Source organism: Aotus nancymaae, unplaced genomic scaffold, assembly GCF_030222135.1.
Source record: "Aotus nancymaae isolate 86718 unplaced genomic scaffold, 86718_ANA_hifiasm-v0.15.2.pri h1tg000019l, whole genome shotgun sequence".
Classification (NCBI taxonomy): domain Eukaryota; kingdom Metazoa; phylum Chordata; class Mammalia; order Primates; family Aotidae; genus Aotus; species Aotus nancymaae.
Window position 1 is genome coordinate 42,792,386 of NW_026988431.1, and position 19,295 is coordinate 42,811,680.

The 19,295-nt window shown below is 38.1% G+C and overlaps 2 protein-coding genes across 2 annotated transcripts in view; both read right to left on the minus strand.

The window, feature by feature from the left end:
- The window catches only part of LOC105706531 (ceruloplasmin-like), a 60,845-nt gene extending 56,694 nt beyond the window's left edge, over nt 1–4,151 (minus strand). Inside the window, exon 1 of the mRNA XM_064378789.1 lies at nt 4,083–4,151. The gene's annotated coding sequence lies outside the window, so the exon portion shown is untranslated. The remainder of the gene's footprint in view (nt 1–4,082) is intronic.
- On the minus strand, nt 411–16,455 carry TM4SF18 (transmembrane 4 L six family member 18). Its single transcript, XM_012437036.3, has 6 exons — nt 16,263–16,455; nt 15,968–16,161; nt 13,074–13,163; nt 8,520–8,662; nt 5,022–5,202; nt 411–4,247 (listed from the first exon to the last, which is right to left on the minus strand). Exons 2-6 carry the CDS (start codon nt 16,142–16,144, stop codon nt 4,233–4,235), a joined length of 606 nt encoding a protein of 201 aa, XP_012292459.2. The 5' UTR covers nt 16,145–16,161; nt 16,263–16,455; the 3' UTR covers nt 411–4,232.
- Between the last annotated feature and the right edge of the window lie 2,840 nt (nt 16,456–19,295).

Consider the following 19,295-nt stretch of genomic DNA (forward strand, 5'->3'; position numbering starts at 1 on the left):
TTAAGAATCAGAGTATGATGTCTGTTAAGCTCTCAATCTCCAAGCATGTGACAAAAGGCAAGGAAGTACTGGCCTCTTGCGCACTTTGTCTAGTCTAGCAATGCCTACTTACCTTCACCTTCTTTCTCTCCCAAAATGGCTGACTCTTTGCTGTCCCTATGAGTTTTCTCCATTCCCTTCCCCTTCTATTGTTTTTGTGGCGTTTCCAAGTCCCCACCATCCCAAATCTGCTCCAACTGCACCTGGGTTCTGATTTAAGTCACCAAGGCACTAAGAACTTTACATGTACAAACTCAATTAATCTTCACAAGAACCCTATTATTATTCTTGTTTTACAGACTCAGAAATTGTGCACAGAGAGGTTAAGTAAACTTGACCAAAGTCACACACCTAGTAAGACAGAGTCCAGATTTGAAGGCGATAAATTTGACTCCAAAGTACATCTTTATTCCACTATGCTGTAGGCTACCTATAAATCATATCCACATGCCAAATACAGTTTTATGATATGCATATCAATAAAAGTATACAAATGACTGCATATATTCATTTTTCCTCACAGCAACCCTAAATCAAGCAAACAACCAAACAGAAAATATATTAACGATCTGAACAAAATTAACAACTTGACCTAATATTAGTACACATATAGAATTCTGCCCTCAATATTTGGAGAAAACACATACTTTTACATCACATGTAACAGTTATAAAAATTAATTATAAAATAAATCTTAAAAACTTTCAAATTATTGGAATCATACAGATCACTTTCTATGATCACAATACAGTTAAGTTCAAAATCATGAAAACATAACATAAACCTATATACCTGGAATTTTTAAATCACATTCAAAAACTCATGGATAAAAAAATAAATCATAAAGAAAACTAGAAAATATTTATAACTGAGCAAGGAAAATGCAGCATTTTAAAGCTTATGAGAGTCAGCCAAAGTGGTAGTTAAAGAAAAATGTCATCTTAAATGCTTATTTAAAAAAAAAAAGAAATTTAGAAAATCAATAAGCTAGGTATTCAATTTAAGAAGTTAGAAAAATAACAATGAGATAGAAAATAGTAGATAAATAATAAGTGCAGAAATGCATAAAATATAAATAATTCTCAATTAGGATTAGCTGGTAATACTCTCTCTCAGAATTAAAAAGTAGAAAGATTATTTCTAGAAAGGGTAAGAGAAGGCCCGTCACACACACCTGTATATATTTTTCTATTTTAAACTCCTTAAATGAATTTTACAGACAGAATTAGAGGACACTTCCTTTTTAAATGACATTTATTTTTTCTAATAATTCAAGTACATAACACATTTTCAAAAGAAAATTTGAAAATACTGAACAATGTAAAGAAAAGAGATATAAGTCATAATCCTATCAATGGGTGATAATTATTAAGTATTAACTTTGTATACTTAGGCTTTCTTTTTTCAGCCTATCGCATCTAGTCTCCCATCCAAGTAATAACCTGGCCCACCCCTGCTGAAGCTTCCAATATTAGGCATTTTCAGGGTGGTATGATCACAGATAATGTAACTATTAAATTTTAAATATTTTTCTGGTCTTTACATATCTGAAGGTTTATACATGTCTACATGTAATTATATGGTTACTTAATTAAAAATTTGGGCTCAAACTGTATATGTGTGTGTGTGTGTGTGTGTTGTTTCTTTTTTCCTATTTCCTTTGAATTCACAAGGATATAAAACATGCATATTCAGCTTTTTTGTATTCAGCTTTTTTAACTTAAAATTACATGATTAGCATACACTCTTCAAATATAGAATATTTGATGGCTGTGTTAAAATTTAATTTTCCTGATAGAGATATCATGCTGCATTTGGCTGTAGCTCTGATGTGTCCAATGCTGTGGTGGAGTCATTCGGCAAACATCTATTAATATTCCATTCAATGTATGGTGCCGTGCTGAATCTAAACAAGAGATAGACAGTCCAAAAGTATCTGGCAAACTGATGAGGTGGACCTGCTAGAAGTCTGTTTACAAGAGGGCTGAGGAGACTTTGAGAGAATGTTTGACAAGATGGTCCTGGATATGACTAGCTTATGGGATTACTAGAAACTCTGGGCTGTCAGAGGGGAGAGGTCACCCTGAGTACAACATGGTGTCTGTAGCTTGGATTTGTCTCCTGGCCCAAGTCCCTCAGACCTCATGTTTTAGTTCTTTGGAAAGTAGAGTTATTGAACGAAGCTGTGTAATACTCTGGAGCCTAAGCATCTGTCTTGGCATCCCTCCAACCCAACATCTAGAAAAGGGAAACTTTGGTTGGGTCATTTTGGTTGCAATAAACAGAGCTGCACTGATTTAGTGGTGGGGGTTACTGAAATGATCAGCACAGTGACAGAAGAAAGACTATCTAGAAATCCAAGAGTAGAAACCAGACCTAGTGTATATTGTCACTGTTCACTGTGGGCAAAGGCAGTTTTAGGAAGCTTTGGAGCAGAAGTTCACATATCATCCTTTTAATATGATACCATTATTAAGATGAACTAGATACTCTCTGTATGTTGGCTTCCTTCTTTATCTTTTAATCATTTCTTACGGCAATGCTCAGGTTGCTTCATTCTTAGCTTCCTAGTTCAAATTCTGATGCTTGAATAACCACCAGTCTTGTTTGTACAGTGTTTTACTCCAGGCTAAGTCAGAGGCCACTGGGAAGACAATAGGCTGTCCATGACTCTGGGGCCTGTCCCAGTTCAGTCAGCTGAACCCAGAACATGAGGGCATGGCTTGCTTTCAAGATGCTAGTTTCAGCAAAGGCTGTGAAGAGGCGCCTTGGTTGGCACCTAAAGGTTGGCACAGCAGACATCAAGGAGAAAGACATTCTGTTCCACATCCTCCCAGCCTACTCTCTGGTTTTGGCACAGAGCAAGTGTTGGCAGACCATTGTTGACAGTGTCCATGGAGGAGACAAATAGGGAAATGCCAGAAATGTTGAGGCCCAGTGCAACTGTGATGTAAGCAGTGCTCAACAGGGTAAATTACAAGAAGCAGGAAACCTGGTATGAGCATTCAACATTGAGTGCCTACTGGAAAAATTTATAAGATGTGGCTACTGTTCATGAGGAAGTCATGGCATGTATAGGCGGAAAGTTTATAAATGTCCTACTTTTTAATTACTTAAAAATAAATATAGATACTGGTAACTCCCCATGACACAGCTCTGGAATTGTCAGTGGTCATTTTCTCTTGCCCATTGAGCATGTTCCCTAGTTGCTCACTTATTTTAAGACTACCTCTTCTAGTCCATCACACTCATCATCAGGAGTCAGAAAGGAAGAGCAAGAGTTTAGTTTGATTGTATAAGCTTATATAAAACTCTTTTTGGCTTATCTATATCACTACTTCCTCATTGAATGTTGATGGAAGTGTCATTCCATGATGTTTACAGATAATGTTGAGGAATGTGGAAAGAGCATATGCCTTAAAGTTTGGAAAAATAAAAAAAATTAAGTGAAAATATGAGTTTAGAAAAGATTTCCATTAAAGCATATTCAATAAAGAAATCTTGGAAAATATAGAAAAGTGGGACGAAGGATCATCAATGCCCCAAATCAAGCATAGCTGGCAATTTGTTATATTTCCTCTTAGATTTAATTTTCATCCTAAATTTTGATTATTAGTGTTTCATTTCCTTTAAATAGTTATACTGTAAATGTGAATTTGTAACCTGCTTTTTGATGTAGCATTATTTGTAATTTTTAAAACATCATTTGTAATGGCTATGATTTTACAACCACATAGCACTCTTTATTTTTTATTTAATTTTTTTAATATCAGAAAGCATTTACAGCATTTACCACTCTTAAACCTTCCTCTAAGTTTAGAATTTTGGAGTGTTTATAATAGTAAATAATGTTGCAACATGCATATTTGCATAAATTCTTCTCTCATATTCTTATTTACTTCCCTAATATAGATTCTTAGAAATGGATTTGTCTGATCAAAGGGCATAAGTATTTCTGAAGTTCCTGATGGCCCAGAGCATGAGGGTCATGTGATACATAACATTACTTAAAAAACATTCTAAATGGAGGAAGGGTGGCATACTTGCATGTGCAGTGAGGACTGCAGATTTCACAAATAAACACCAAATGGAAAAAGCACCATCATTTCAATATTGTCCTCAAGTCTACACAGGTGGTATAAGATTTAGATACACGGCCATGTCTTGATAATGGAAAACATTTTTGTCCTTATTCAAATGATTCCGGGCTATAGAAAAAAAGGAAAAACAAAGTGATTAAAGTTACAAATTTGGCTTGATTAGTAATCCACAATCCAGATAGCAACTTAAACTTACATTTCATATTCAAAATGTGATAGAACAGAAAAACATCTATTTGAAATTGCTAAAAAAGGTATTACACATCCTGTGTTGTTAAACAAAATACGAGAGATCTCATTCATGATTTTTCTTCACTCTGGACTTATTGATAATAGTTTCAACCATAACTAAATTAACATTAGTATTTTAGCAGATGAAGTAGAAGTAGCTTCAATAGGATAAAGAGATATTTCCCTTCTTCAAAAGCACTCATTATGCACTCAAGATAAAGGTTCAGTAGTTGAATGTAGCGCATTCAGAAGAGAAGTTATTTCAATGAGATGAGGTCCTGAGCCTTTGCTTATCTTATGAACAGGGAAATTCTTGATAAATGGTAAAACTTCTTTATGCTTTGGGTTATCACTACATAGAGTACTAAAACATTGCTCATTCAAAACATTTATGAAGTCTTACTATACAACAAGAAATGCAGATTTTACAATTACTGAGTTGATTCAACACATATAGATAAGCCAAGACACATTGGGATATCAGAAAAAAATTGAGATATTAGAGCTTGAGTAAAGATGAGGATAGTAGAAATCCGGGGCGGGGGGAGTGGATGATGGAATTCTAGAATCTTTTTAACAAGACTCATTGAATCCTCGAAAGTGAGAGTAATATAGATGAGCTACAGGTAGGTGCCCACGAGAATCTGTTACCTGGATGATCACTGAATAGCTTCCACACAGTAGCTTGGATAATTGAATGACTACTCTGATGAGGCAGATGATCACTTGAAGCCCACTGAGGGTTATAAGAATGGAAAATAAAATGATGTTCCACTCCACAACATGTGCAGGTTCCAGGCACTGAATCCATATGCTGGAATCTGTAAGGAAACTGAGAGAGACCCATGGTCAAATCTACATACTGGGTCCAAGGAAGAAAGCTACAGGTATTTATATGTTTGAGAAATTATTGTATGATTAAAATATGTAGATACACAGATAACAAATTATATAGATAACAAATTGTATAGATAATTTGTTATTAGTTACAAATTAATATGTTTTAAAAACCATTCAGATACACATTTTGGACACATCATATGCATAGCACTGAGCTAGACACTTAGTTTATGGTAAATGCGGTGCCTGCCTTACCACTCCCATGGCCTCTCCTCTTCATTTTTCTTTCTCTTCTTCCATTTCTTTCCTGCTTCCTTCTTTTTTACTCTTTCCCCACCTTTATTTATTTCCTACTCTCTAATGCTCCAGGAAATAGAGGCACTTTGGGAATTTCTTGATATTGTAAATGGCTCTTGTCTCCAATAGGAAAGAGCACTGAATATGAAATCAGAATTCCTGGATCTGTAGGATATTGAGCAAAGAACTTGATCCTTCTGGCCTCCAGAGTCTTATCTTGATAAGGGAGTTAAAATATCTAACTTTAGAGTCATTGTGAATATTTGGTAAGAGTGTATAAAAATGATTTGGAACCTGTAAAGTACAATAACAGTGGTTTTCTGCTAAATTTCCCTAGACCTATCTCATATCCCATTTACCTCTATCTCTGTCTCAGCCACTAGGGAAGTCAGTCCCTCCAGATCCTTTTTCTAGAGTGCTCCTAGTACATGCTCTGCACAGATCATGTAGCAGTTTAAAACGAGATGACTTGTAGGGCTTCTGCTTTTCTCCCAGACTATGGTACTGTTTGTCCTTCTTGTAAACTGCAGAAAGGCATAAGTGCTCTGGCAGGGTTGGGGAGGAACAGAGAAGCTTGCCCTGACACCCACTCCCTCCACTACCTCCACACACAGCTCTATGACTCTATGACAGCATTGACTTCATTTGTTGTAATTCTATCTGTATCTGTGTATCTATTTGTGGCTGCATCTGTATCTGCAACTATTTTTATTCCCTTAGCAGACTGTACTCTGAGAGCACTGACCATGTTTTGCTCATCTCTGAAGGGCCAGCTCTAAACTCTAAGGTCGTGCTTGACAAATTGTAAAGATCAGTAAGTGTTGGATGAAAGCAAATTCAGGATCCTCACCAACCACCATGTCAGTGACTAAATCTGTCAGCTACCTGGCAGGTGGGGAATGTCATCTGTTAATAATAAAACCTGAGAATTTATCACATCATATTTGTGCATTACTTCCATTTAATTCTAAATTCTATGAGATAGAAGTGATTCTTGTTTCCAATTTACAGAAGCTCAGAGATAGACAGATACTTGACTAAGGTCGTGTAGTTTTATAAGTAGGAGGGAGGGACTTAAATTTCGATCTATAACCATCAAACACCTGTGCTCCAAGGGCAATGTTCATTCACCTTAAGGTTTGCATCTTAGTAGAATGTTCTGTCAGGTCTGTATGAGTTCCTGGAGGGAAAGGACTCTGTGTGATTTACCTCTGATGCTCCAGCACTTATCGCGAGGCCTGGAGACCTAGTCAGTGCTCAATGAATATTTGCTGAATAAATGCACAAATGAATAACTGATATGACAATTCAGTATTAACACCTGCTCCACCCTGTATTTGTCAAGCCTTGGAAACTTCTTGAGGGGACCAGAGACTTGGCTTCCCTGTGGTGCCTCCAATCAATGTTTCATCTTGAAACATTTTTATATAGATGGAAACAGGTGAAGAAAAGCCTCTGAGGCAGCTTAAGGGAGTAATGGAGGGGCATACGGGCAGCCTAGAGAGTCGTGACTTAAAAGGGGTGGTTTTGGCCTGGTGCAGTGGCTCACACCTGTAATCCCAGCACTTTGGGAGGCTGAGGCAGGCGGATCACCTGAGGTCAGGGGTTCTAGACCAGCCTGACCAATATGGAGAAACCCTGTCTCTACTAAAAATACAGAATTAGCAATGTGTGGTGGTGCATGCCTGTAATCCCAGCTACTCAGAAAGCTGAGGTAGGAGAATTGCTTGAACTCGGGAGGTGGAAGTCACCGAGATCGCACCATTGCACTCCAACAAGGCCAACAAGAATGAAACTCTGTCTCAAAAAAAAAGAGGAAGGTTTTGGTTTTGAGTAAGAAAAAGTTCAGGGGCCGATGGTGTTAAAAAGGGGTCTTTTGCACCCAGTGGGAATTTCTATATTAGAGTCCTCTTTACTGAGCTCCGTCAATCCCACAAGAGTGTCTCCTCCAATTGCTCAGGAAGGTCTGAAGTTATTGTCTAGGTTTTCCTGACCTGTGGGAGAGTCATGTTTATTAAAAGAGGTCATGGTATGTGGCACCATGTAAAATCTTCCGAATGAAGGCAGCTATAGGCACAGAAGCAGCTCCGCCATGCAGGCCTAGATGCACATGTAAGACCTCAGATAGACACGGGCCTTAAACAAATAAAGCCAATCATGGAGAGTTGAGAAGAAAATATAACTTCCCCCAGCGAATGGTACAAACACTGCCTCATTTTACGCCATTAGAATTCTGAGCACAGGCTAAAAACAAGGAGAGATTCAATGGACCTCTCCTGTATTTCTTTCTGGGTCCTACTACCTCCTAATCTGCATCTGGTGCCGGGAACCCAATACACCCAGCACAAGGCCAGTGTGAGGCATTCTGAGATCCAGGATTGGGTTGCGAGGCTCATGACTGAATTGCTAGCCTTCTGAGCAAGGCTACCTCTTTAGATCCTTCTCCAGTATAAGCTGCATAAGCTCTGCTAATTCCACAAACTCCTGTACCTAATCACGTTCCTAGATCTCAGACTGTATTTCCCTGCTCACCCTGCCTGATTCTCTTTATCATGCCTCCTACTACAGCCCTGAGTGGCACTGTTCAAGAGCACCATGGTTTCTCTCCTCCTTAAGCCCTTTCACACTTGTAACAAACCACACGTCCAACCTGGCCTAAAACAAAATTGAGTTGCTGTAACCACCCAGTCCATAAGCTCCAGCTGTTACCAGACCATAGTAATCACACAACTTTAATCTGAAGTATAGGAGAACACATCTTTCATTCGGATATCTCCATGACAGCCTCAAGACATTGAATGAAAATGGTATTAAAAGACTGAAGAAAAAAATCTAAACAAAGATCCATACAAGAACAAATTGGTCTGGATATTGGTAAACTAATGGGAACATTCTGCACTAAAACAGCCACATGGAACCCCAAAGTAATCATTGAAAATAAGTGTGAGCATGGGCATGAGGCCAGGTATTTCTGATTTTCTGATCTCCTTGGCTTGGGGAATTATTCCTTACCGTCCAGCAGTGCCTTCAAAAGCATACTCCCAGCCATCAAGGGTGCGGCAATATGGGCCCTGGACAAGACCCAAGGCAGAGATGACCAGGCAGTATCCAGAAAAAGCAATTCCAATGGAAGAAAAGATAATTGACAGCAGTGTCTAAATTAAAATATAGCAGCAGGTTAGTGCCATAGAATGCGACAAGGGGATATTGTGGATAAATTATCAGAAAGCTACATTCCCCTATTCATCCAAGCTCATGCAGTCTGTGCAATACTAAATGCCCATATACAAATAAAAACAAAAGTAATCCAAACCTATTTGATCTTAAAAATAAGTTTTTAAATAATCCTTTGTTTGGCACCACACAGAGGTAAGTAGGTAATTTACTAAATTTATTTTTTCTTTTTGGAATTTTGATATTAAAATAATGATTGCCTCTTATAAAAATGCAGTGAAGGATGTGATCAATCAACCCATAACTATTTATTGAAGACCTGCTATTTTCTAGGTAGAGTGGGTTCTCTAAGAATTACAAGCCATGACCTCTGCTTTCCTCTTATAAAGATATCTTAATATATTTACAAGACTATAAAGGAAAATATCGGGTGTAACCTCAATATTTATACACATATTCAAGTGAGGGTAGAATTGATGGAGGGGGCTGTTTTCATTTGAGTAGAGAGAATGGGTGATATTCACAGGCAGATCAGTGCAAGCAGAGCTGTGAGAAAATACGTTTAATCTAAGAGGGGTTTATTCAGATGAGTGAGGAGAAAGGTTCTGAAGACAGATTGACATGGTACTAATGCTGGGGAAACAAGGTTGACAGGACACAGTTATGCCCTTGAGTAGCTTAAAAAGTGAGTACAGCTTGGTAGATCCAGGCCAGAGCTGGCCTTGATTGCCAGATCAAGGAATCTGGACTTTATCCTTCTGGGCAAGGGGCTTCCCTCCCCACAACCTTTTATTTAAAAAATTTCAAATCTACAAAAAATTTGAAAGTATAGTACAATAAATCCCTACATACCCTTTACCTAGAATCACCTAAGTGAATATTTTACCATATTTATTTGTGCTTTCTCCCTTCTGTGTGTGTACATACTCATGCAAAGTATATATATACACCTGTTCATATATATACACCTGTGTATTTATTAAATGCTTTTGTTACTGAGCCATTTGAAAGTAGGTTGCAGACATTATGATATTTCACTCCTAAATATATCAGCATACATCTTCTAAGAATAAAAATATTCTATTATTTTGTAACTTTAAACGTTTTTGTACAGGATCCAATAAAGGTTTATGTACAAGATTATATCTCTTTAGTTTAATTTATATTAGTCTTCCTTTTTGTTTCTTGGGCTGTTCAACATTTTTAAAGAATCCCAGACAGTTGTCTTGTAGAATATCTCATATTCTGGGCTTTTCTGATTATTTTCTCACAATTGAATTCAAAAATTTTAGCGAGTATACTTAATAGGTGTGGTGTACATTGTGGGCCTCTCATGCTAGGGTGGTGCTAAGTTTGATCTCTTGGTTAAAGATGTCCTTCAAATCTCTCCCCTAGAAAGGTACATTTTTCACTTGCAATTAGTAAATAACTGCCAACGTAATGCTTTGAGACAGTGTCATATTCTGTTTCTTAATAACATTTCAACTAATGGATTTAGCATCCACTGAGATCCTCATATTCACTGATCACCAGTGATCACTGGGGTTCCAATGTGGTGCTTTCGTAATGCTATCATTTCTCTCCGTTTATGTTACCATTTTTCTGCACAGAACAACTTCCGTTTCCATTTCACTCTCCTTTGCCTCTCTTTATGTTATCTGGACTCATGGATCTTCTAATTCACTGAACTGTAATCCATAAATGCTATTATACTTTTAGATGTAAAGATGGTCCAAATTTGGCCCGTGGGAATATCCCTGTAGGTCAACTCCTATGCCCTTTGACACACTCCTGCCATTCTTTGAACATGTTCTTGCTTTCTGGCACAAGATGTTCTAGGTTCATTTTGAGCTTATCCTTCATTAAACCTGGAAGAAGCTGGGGTTTTGTTGTTTTTTTTCTTTGTTGTTGTTTTGAGATGCAGTCTCACTCTGTCGCCCAGGCTGGAGTGCAGTGGCCCAATCTTGGCTCACTAAACCTCCAACTCTTGGGTTCAAGCGATTCCCCTCCCTCAGCCTCCTAAGTAGCTGGGATTACAGGCTCCCTAGCTAATTTTTGTATTTTTAGTAGAGACGGGGTTTCACCATGTTGGCCAGGCTGGTCTCAAACTCCTGACCTCAAGTGATCTGCCCACCTTGGCCTCCCAAAGTGCTGGGATTACAGGCATAAGCCGCTGTACCCAACCAGAAACTGTTTTTTAAACAAGTATTGTAATTGATTTTTGAGCAAGGAAGTGATATGCCCAAAATGTGTTTTGGAAGAATCTGAATCATAGTTTTATTTTCTATAAACTGTAGATGATGTTGACAGGAATAGCAACTATGTAACGGGGTAATTTCAAAAATAAAATATAATAAAATATTAGTTATGATTCCAAGTGCCCTTATTTAGCCAATATTTGCTTTCCAGGAATAATTGTCCAAGAATTTTGGCAGAAAACCAGACTCCATGTAGGAATGGATAGTGCCTTAGTTCCTGCTGCTATAACAAAAAAAAAACCTTAGACTGAGTAATTAACAACACAATTGTATTATTTACACTTCTGGAGTCTGGAAAGTCCAAGATCACTGGCAGATTCAGTGTCTGGCGAGGGCCCATTCCTCATAGATAGCACCTTCTATGTGTCCTCTCATGGTGCAAGGGGTTTAAGAGTGCTCCCCTCAACCCCTTTTATAAGGGCACCAGCCTCATTCATGAGGGAACAGCCATCATAACTTAGTCACATCCAAAAATGTCCCACCTTTTAATACCACCACGGTAAGAATTAGGTTTCCACGTGAATTTTGGAGGAACACGTGCAGGCCATAGCAGATAACAGCCAATAAGTGAATCAACTTTCATTACATTTCGGAAGTTACAAACTGATGCAGACTCAAATTTTCCTGCAAGATGCACTTTGTTTGGTTTAAATGAAGATTAACTGCCAATATTTTACAATTGAAAAGTTTTACACAGAAATCCATATTTATAGTTTCTACTGAAAACTGAGAATGATTGCCTACTTCATCATGGCTACAACTGGCTGGATTTGAATAGCAGCTCCTTCTCCTCCTTGGGTGGAAATTGTGCTCTGATGCCTACCAGATTCATTTCATTCATTTATTTCACACATGTGGCTTCTGGGGGACATTTTAATTAAGACTTCTATTCTTTTTTTTTTTTTAATGACTTTTTTATTGCACTTTAGGTTCTGGGATACATGTATAGATCATGCAGGATTGTTGCATAGGTACATACATGGCAATGTGGTTTGCAGCCTCCATCCCCCCATCACTTATATCTGGCATTTCTCCCCATGTTATCCCTCCCCACCCCCTGCTGTCTCTTTCCTAGCTCCTGCCAACAGATCCCACCCAGTTGGTGATGCTCCCCTCCCTGTGTCCTGGCTTAAAAAATTTAGTTGTGTTCGGGCATGGGGGCTCACGCCTGTAATCTCAGCACTTTGGGACGTCAAGGAGGGCTGATCACAAGGTCAGGAGATTGAGACCATCCTGGCTAACACAGCAAAACCCTGTCTGTACTAAAAATACAAAAATTAGCCTGGCGTGATGGCGTGCACCTGTAGTCCCAGCTACTCGGGAGGCTGAGGCAGGAGCATTGCTTGAACCCGGGAGGTGGAGTTTGCAGTGTGCCGAGATTGTGCCGAGATTGTGCCACTGCACTCCAGCCTGGGTAACAGAGGGAGACTCCATCTCAAAAAAAGAAAAGAAAAAAAAATAAAGAAAAAAGAAAACAAGAAAAAAGAGAAAATCTGTTTGCATTATTCTCACTATTTTAATTATTTTTGATACTATTTCAATTATTTTTAAAGTGCCAATTTAAAAAATGCACATTACATACACCCAACAACATGGATGAATCTAAAAATTATTATCCTGGATGAAAAAAGCCAGATAAAAAAGACAAATACTGTATGATTCCACATATATAAAATACAAACTAATCTATAATGACAAAAAGTAAATCAAAGGTTAATCTTTTGAGGTTGTCAGAAATACTCTGTTATCTTGACTTCGATGGTGGTTTCATGGGTGTAGTCAACAGTTAAAATTCATGATATTGCATCATTTTAATGGATGCCATTTATTATATGTAAATTATCCCTTAATAAAGTTTATAAAGAAAAAATAGACTAACAGAAACTCAGTTAGGAAAAAGTATTACTTCCTAATTTTATGTATCTTTAAATCCTGATTTTCCAAAAGAGCATCAGTAGAACAAATGTAGAGGAAAGACTAAGCAAAACGGAAGATAATCTTGGCAGTAAACTCTTCTCTGTTCTGATAGGTACAGTAGTGAGGGTACAATACTGTCAATATTTTTGTGTTTCCGAGTGACAGGAAAGAAAGTCGGAGCCAACTCAACCGTCCTCAAAAAAACCATTGCTCTTACCACATATTTTTTCCTGCAGTTTTCACTCTGGCAACATTTATATTTGTTATTATTCTCCAGTACCAGAAGAACTGTTGTTACTATAAGCATCTGTAGGAGGGAAGAGATAAAATGTTAGCAATGAAATGCTAGTTTACATTTGTGCTTATAATCAGAGGACAGTGACTTCAAGAATAGATTCTGGGGTCAGGTAGATCTGGGTTTGAATCCAAGCTCTGCCACTTTCCAGCTGTGTAAATTTAAGACTCCTTCTCTATGAAATGTTATCAAGAGGTTGTTATGAGGTAATATATGTGACGTTTTGAGTATAGTGGTTGACTCATAGTAAGTGACTGATAAATGTTAGCTATTATTATCATGGTTACCAACCATCGAAAGCTAATGATTAAGGAGAAGTAAATGGTATGGACATGAGAATACCACCCTGCCTTTCTCAATGACTCAGTTGTAGAGACCCAAGGAAAATCATTCACCAGACTTTGTAGTTTGCTAGCCTCTCTTCATTTACCGTCCTCCGGGAATGGAGGTGAGAGGCCCAGATAATCGGAAACCATATCTCTTTAAAGTGAGTTCAATTTCCCCATGCATTCAAACCATTTCAGGTTTAAAAAATTGTTTCAGTGTGTTTTGTCTGTATCAAGTCAACAAAGTGGAAGAATTCGATGAATTCTATTTTCTTTTCTTTCTTTCTTTTTTCTTTCTTTCTTTTTTTTTTTTTTTTTTTTTTTTTTTTTTTTTTTGTATTTTAGGCAAAAGGCTAGAGCTAGAACATGAATTTCTTTACCATTATAATTTCTGGTTAGGCTAGATCATGGACCATGAATTGCTTATGGGAAATTCTCCACCCATTTTTTTAGTCTTACTATTCAGGACTGAATTTTACAGCTGAGTTCATTATTATTTTACTCTTCATAGCCAACATTTCTAGTTTCCAAATTTCTTCAGCTTTTGTTAATTTTTTGGTTCATTTAATTATTTATCTATATTCTTCTCCTTTCTCCTAAAAGGATTTGATGCAGTTATGGTAATATATTTTAATATTTCCTGGAAAATGAAAAGAAATAGAGAACAGGTTTCTTTTCCTAGTTTTAATTTTTACATGGAACATAAGCAAAAGTGTCCTATATTCCTCTCCTTTCAAACTTGTTAGTTCTCACAGATTGAAATAAATTCTGGCCTAATCTTATTTATGTCATGCAACTCTTCTATTTATTACAATTGCATATTGAGGGAAACAATGATGAGATAAGGCCAAAGCATACTAACCAGCTTCATTACAATATTGATAGAGATAATTAGACCTAGACCCTGTAGTCTTACTGCTCAGGCATCAACTGTCGAAACTGTCTTCTTTTTTTCATTTCAAAATGTAACTGCAGTGCAGAAGAGTCAAGAATAATGGAAGTAAATTACACACAATTCCACCACCCTCGTGTGTCTTCGTGTATTTATTTCTGGTGTTTTCCCACATATGTATATTTGACACAGCTGCAATAGTAATTTACCCACAACTTTGTTGTGTCTTTTTTCACTTAATATGAAATAATGTGCATTTTCCAGGTTGTTACATCTTCATAATTATAATTTTCACCATTGTTTGAAGTGAATGTACCATAATTTATTTAGCTACTTCTCTGTAAGATACTTCTTCTAGTTATTTGCTATTATACCAATGCAGCCACAAACATATGTACACATAGCTCTTTCCTTATTTTGGGTGATTTCTTCAGAATAAATGATGAGAGGTATGATTACTGAGTCAAAGGACATAAGCATTTTCATAGATCTTGGTATGTCATACCAAACTCTCCCCCAAAAGACTGACATTACTTGGTAGTTCAGCCAACATTAGTTGTGTGCTTATTTCATAGCAACTTCAATAACAGTGGATATTAATATTTTAAAGTTTATTAATTTAATGTGCAAAATGAATAAATGAAAACTGCTTTACAACATAGCTATTAAAATATAATAAACACCCCACAAAGATGTAGAAATAATTTCTACATCTCCTCTACATTATTGGTGGTCTGATTAGCTTACAGTCCATAATGTGTTATTTTTAGAAATGACTTGACCAGGAAAAGTGTCTTTTCCTCTGAGTTGCCAACATGATTTACTATCAGTTTTTTTATTTTTAAAGAGCACAAAGTCATCAGGAAAGTGTTCATGGATTACCATTGATAATTCAATTTACTGTTCAAACACTCCCTCCGTTATGAGGGTCTCAATGTGGGACTATTTAATGATGACACAGCTCATTCTTTAATAATCATATAATTACAACAGTCACTGGCTATCTACTGCATGTCAGTCTCTCTCCTCGGTACTTTATCTATATATACTTTTTATCTTGAAAAGTAAATGCCATTATTCACATTTTTCACATTAGAACACTAAGGCTCAAAGATACTGAGTAACTTGCCAAAGGTCTTATGGCACAAATGACAGAGCTTAGATTTACATGCAGGTTTGTCTGAATATCCAAGTCTCTGTTTTTTTTCATGCTATCCTAATGCCCCTTCAAGCTAGAAAAACATGAGCAAAGACAGAAAATCTGTTCTAGAAAACAGTAATGCCACTGAAGATCAAATAGCTTAAGTTGATATGCAGGGTTCATGAGAACATACTATTTTTACAAGTCAGTGTCCCACAAACTTTCATTAGGACTGACTTCCTGCATTACCGAAGCTGCACTGTTGAGCAGCTTATTGAAAATAAAGCTATGTCCCAAATCCTAGCAGATCACCTGCCCCTTCCTCCCCTCCATCTTTCAAATCCTACACCCAAGATTAGCAGAATGATTTTTCCAGTATTCATTATTTTTACTAGGTTCAAGGTAAGTCTCAACAACAACTCCCCCTTCTCTCCCAAGTCTCCAAAGTCACACTTACCATGACGCCTGAGAAACAGATTCCTTCAAAATACCACACGTAGTTGGTGAGTTTATTGCTGGATGCATAGGAAGTTTGCCCATTTGGGAAATACAATAATATGTTCACAATTATACTCCAAAGTGCAAGCGGAATCAGCAGACAACTTAGGCAGCTTCCACACTTTCGAGACCCCATTTTGCCCTGCTTAGAACCTGCGGGAGATTTCAAGAGCATACAGTCACAGAAAGTCTATTTTTCTTCTTCCTACCTGACCATTTCTTTCTTTCTTTTTTTTTTTTTTGAGGTTACCTACCACTTTCAGGGTCAGAGCCCTTCACTTCATATTCATGAGGAGCCAGGGAATTGGAATATACCCGCAGCCAACAATCTCAGTGTGAAATAGTGGTTTACTGTTTGGAGAACAATAGACGATGATCAACGACTGAAGAGCTGAGCTAGTCTTCATCCTGTGCCAAAGGAATCCGGTGTTTTTCGCTACTTTTTAAAATAAGTCATTTTCCTCTGGATTAAAGCACTGAAGGCTTAACCCTGACCCTGTTTTAAGAAGGAAGTTGGGGTGGGGACTGGAATTGAACGTGGCAAATTTCATCCAACAGTGGAGAGAGAAGGTTAAAGAGAAAACTACCAAGGGGGCTTATATTTAGAGCTTGATATGTTTGTTAAAATGTCCTGACTTTACGCTCTTTATATATCTGCCTTTCACCCAGCGTGCTTTTTGTGTGCTCACTATTCACCAAGCTTTGTTCAAATTGCAAGGGATACAGAAAGGACTAAGAAAGGGACTGGTGGATGAGAAAAACAAAATATCTTGGTTAGATCAGTATAGCTTTCCTTCCAAGAGTTTGCATCTATTATCTCTGCTTCTCTGAAAACGAATAACAGAAATAAATGCATATTTTTCCTACTATTAAGAAAACAAAGGTAGGCCCGGTGCGGTGGCTCACACCTGTAATCCCAGCACTTTGGGAGGCCGAGGCAGGTGGATCACCTGAGGTCAGGAATTCGAGACCAACCTGGTCAACATGATGAAACCCCATCTAGTCGTGTATGGTGGTAGGTGCCTGTAATCCCAGCTACTCAGGAGGCTGAGGCAGGAGAATCACTTAAACCTGGGGGGTGGAGGATTGGGCTACTGCACTCTAACCTGGGTGACAGAGTGAGACTTTGCTTCAAAAAAAAAAAGAAGAAAAGAAAAAGAAAAAGAAAGAAACTAGCTATCCAGGTTCCAAAGAGGTTTTTTGGCACCCCCTTGTGGATATGATTTTTTTTTCTCTCCAGTGCTTTTGATCTAAGTGCATCAAAAAATCTGAGCATTAGATCTTTTTTCCAGTCACATAGAAGCAGCATAAAATTATATTTACTAGAGTTACTGGGATGATTGGGAAGAGAATAACATTTTTGATTGAGTATTCATTGAGCATCTCTTATGTGCCAGGCACTGTACTTGATGTTTTAAAAGGTTCACTCTGGCTGCTGTGTTGTAAATAGGTGGTAAAGGGTATGGAGGAGACAAAGGAAATGAATTCTGAAGCCATGTCCACCATCCAGGTAAGAGATGATGATGACTCCGATCATGATGGTAGTAGCAGCAGAGGTGATGAAAAGAAGCTGGATTTGGGATATATTTTGAAGCCAGTGCCAACAGGATTGGTGGCAGATTGGATGTGGGTATAAGAGAAAGAGAGAAGTCAAAGACAACATAATTTGGGCCTGAGAAACTGGGAGAATAAAGTTGTCATTACCAGAAATGAGCAAGTCTGCTGGATGAGCAGGATTGGGAGAAGACTGATGACACGATCAGCTTCGAACATACTAAGTTTTGAAATACATATTAGAAATCCAAGAGGAGATGCCAATTAGGTGGCTGGATATACAAATATGAAGTTCAAGGAAGAGGTCTGGGTGACATATAAATATGACAGTTGTCAGCATATAAATAGTATTTATAACCATGAGACAGTAAGGAAATCATGTTGATAGAAAAGAGGCACCAGGACTAAATCCTGGGCAGCCCAGGACTGAGTTTGGGGACACGAGAGGAAGGCAGTAAAGGATACTGAGAAATAGCCAGTGAGTCAGAAACAAGACCAGGAGCTTATTCTTGAAGTTGACTTTCTAAGAAGGCGGCGTGATCAACTACGTTATATGCTGCCAAAGGGCACATCACCTGAAAGAACTGAGAATTGGCTACTGGGATGAGGCTACTGGGATTGGCTACTGTGGAGGCCCCTGATGGCCTTGATAAGAGGAGCTTTCTTGGTGAGCTAGAGAGGAGATGATAGTCCAGCTGGAGTGGGTTCATGAGAGAATGGGAGGAGAGAAATTTTGGAAATGGAAGAGGTAACTCTTTTGGAGAGTTTTGCTGTAAAGTAGATCAGAGAAACGGGGCAGTAGCTGGAGGAAAAGTGGAAGTCCAGGGGAAAAAATTAGTGGGAAAATGGTAGCATATTTGTATACTGTTGTGGGAGCGGGGATGAGGGATAGGAGGTAGGTATTTACCATACGGGAGATGAAGGACAGAATTGTTGGCGCAGGGTCCTTGAGTAGGTGAGAAAGGGTAGGAGTGTGTGCACAGATGGAGGCGCTGACCTTAGATGGCAGCAGGGCGGGTCAGTGTCGGCAACAGAAGGAGGACATAGCAATGGGCCTGGAGGTGGTTAGCGGAAACTTCTGATTATTATACCTCTGTTTTCTCAGTGCAACAGGAAGCAATTTTATCAGCTGAGAATGAGGATGGTGAGAGGGTCTTAGAGATTTAGAGAAAGAGAGAAGTTCAAACAGTTGGCTTGGAAAGTGGAAGAGTGAACCATTTCTCTAACCTTAGAGAAATGTGGCAGATGCTGAGGGACAACTTGAGTCTGTGACCGTGAATGGATAGTGAGACTAGACAGCAGACTTGGATATTTTTCTAGTAAAGTTCATTGGCAGATGTGTAGCCAGGAAGTAAAAAGAAAGCTGGAGTCAACCAGGATTGGGACTTTGCCAGGCAGATACCACGAAGAGAAGGATACGCAATGGATTCAATAATGTATGCAAGTGAATGGTTACAGTGATGGACTGTGGAGCTTAAGCTGAGTAAGGAGGGAAGTAAGGACATGGGACGGGGTGAGAAACAGTAAAAGAGGCATTGGATTTGTAAATTGTGTGTCCCAGTGTGGTTGGAAAATTACTTGTTTTAGGTATCACACAGAGAGAGCTAGAAAGAGAAGAGGTAGTGATTGAGAAGTGCGATGCTGGAATTTGAGATTTTAGAGATGTTTCAGGAATAGGTGAAGAAAAAGTTTGGAGGTGTGTTATGGGCTGATCATGTCTCTCTTAAATGCAT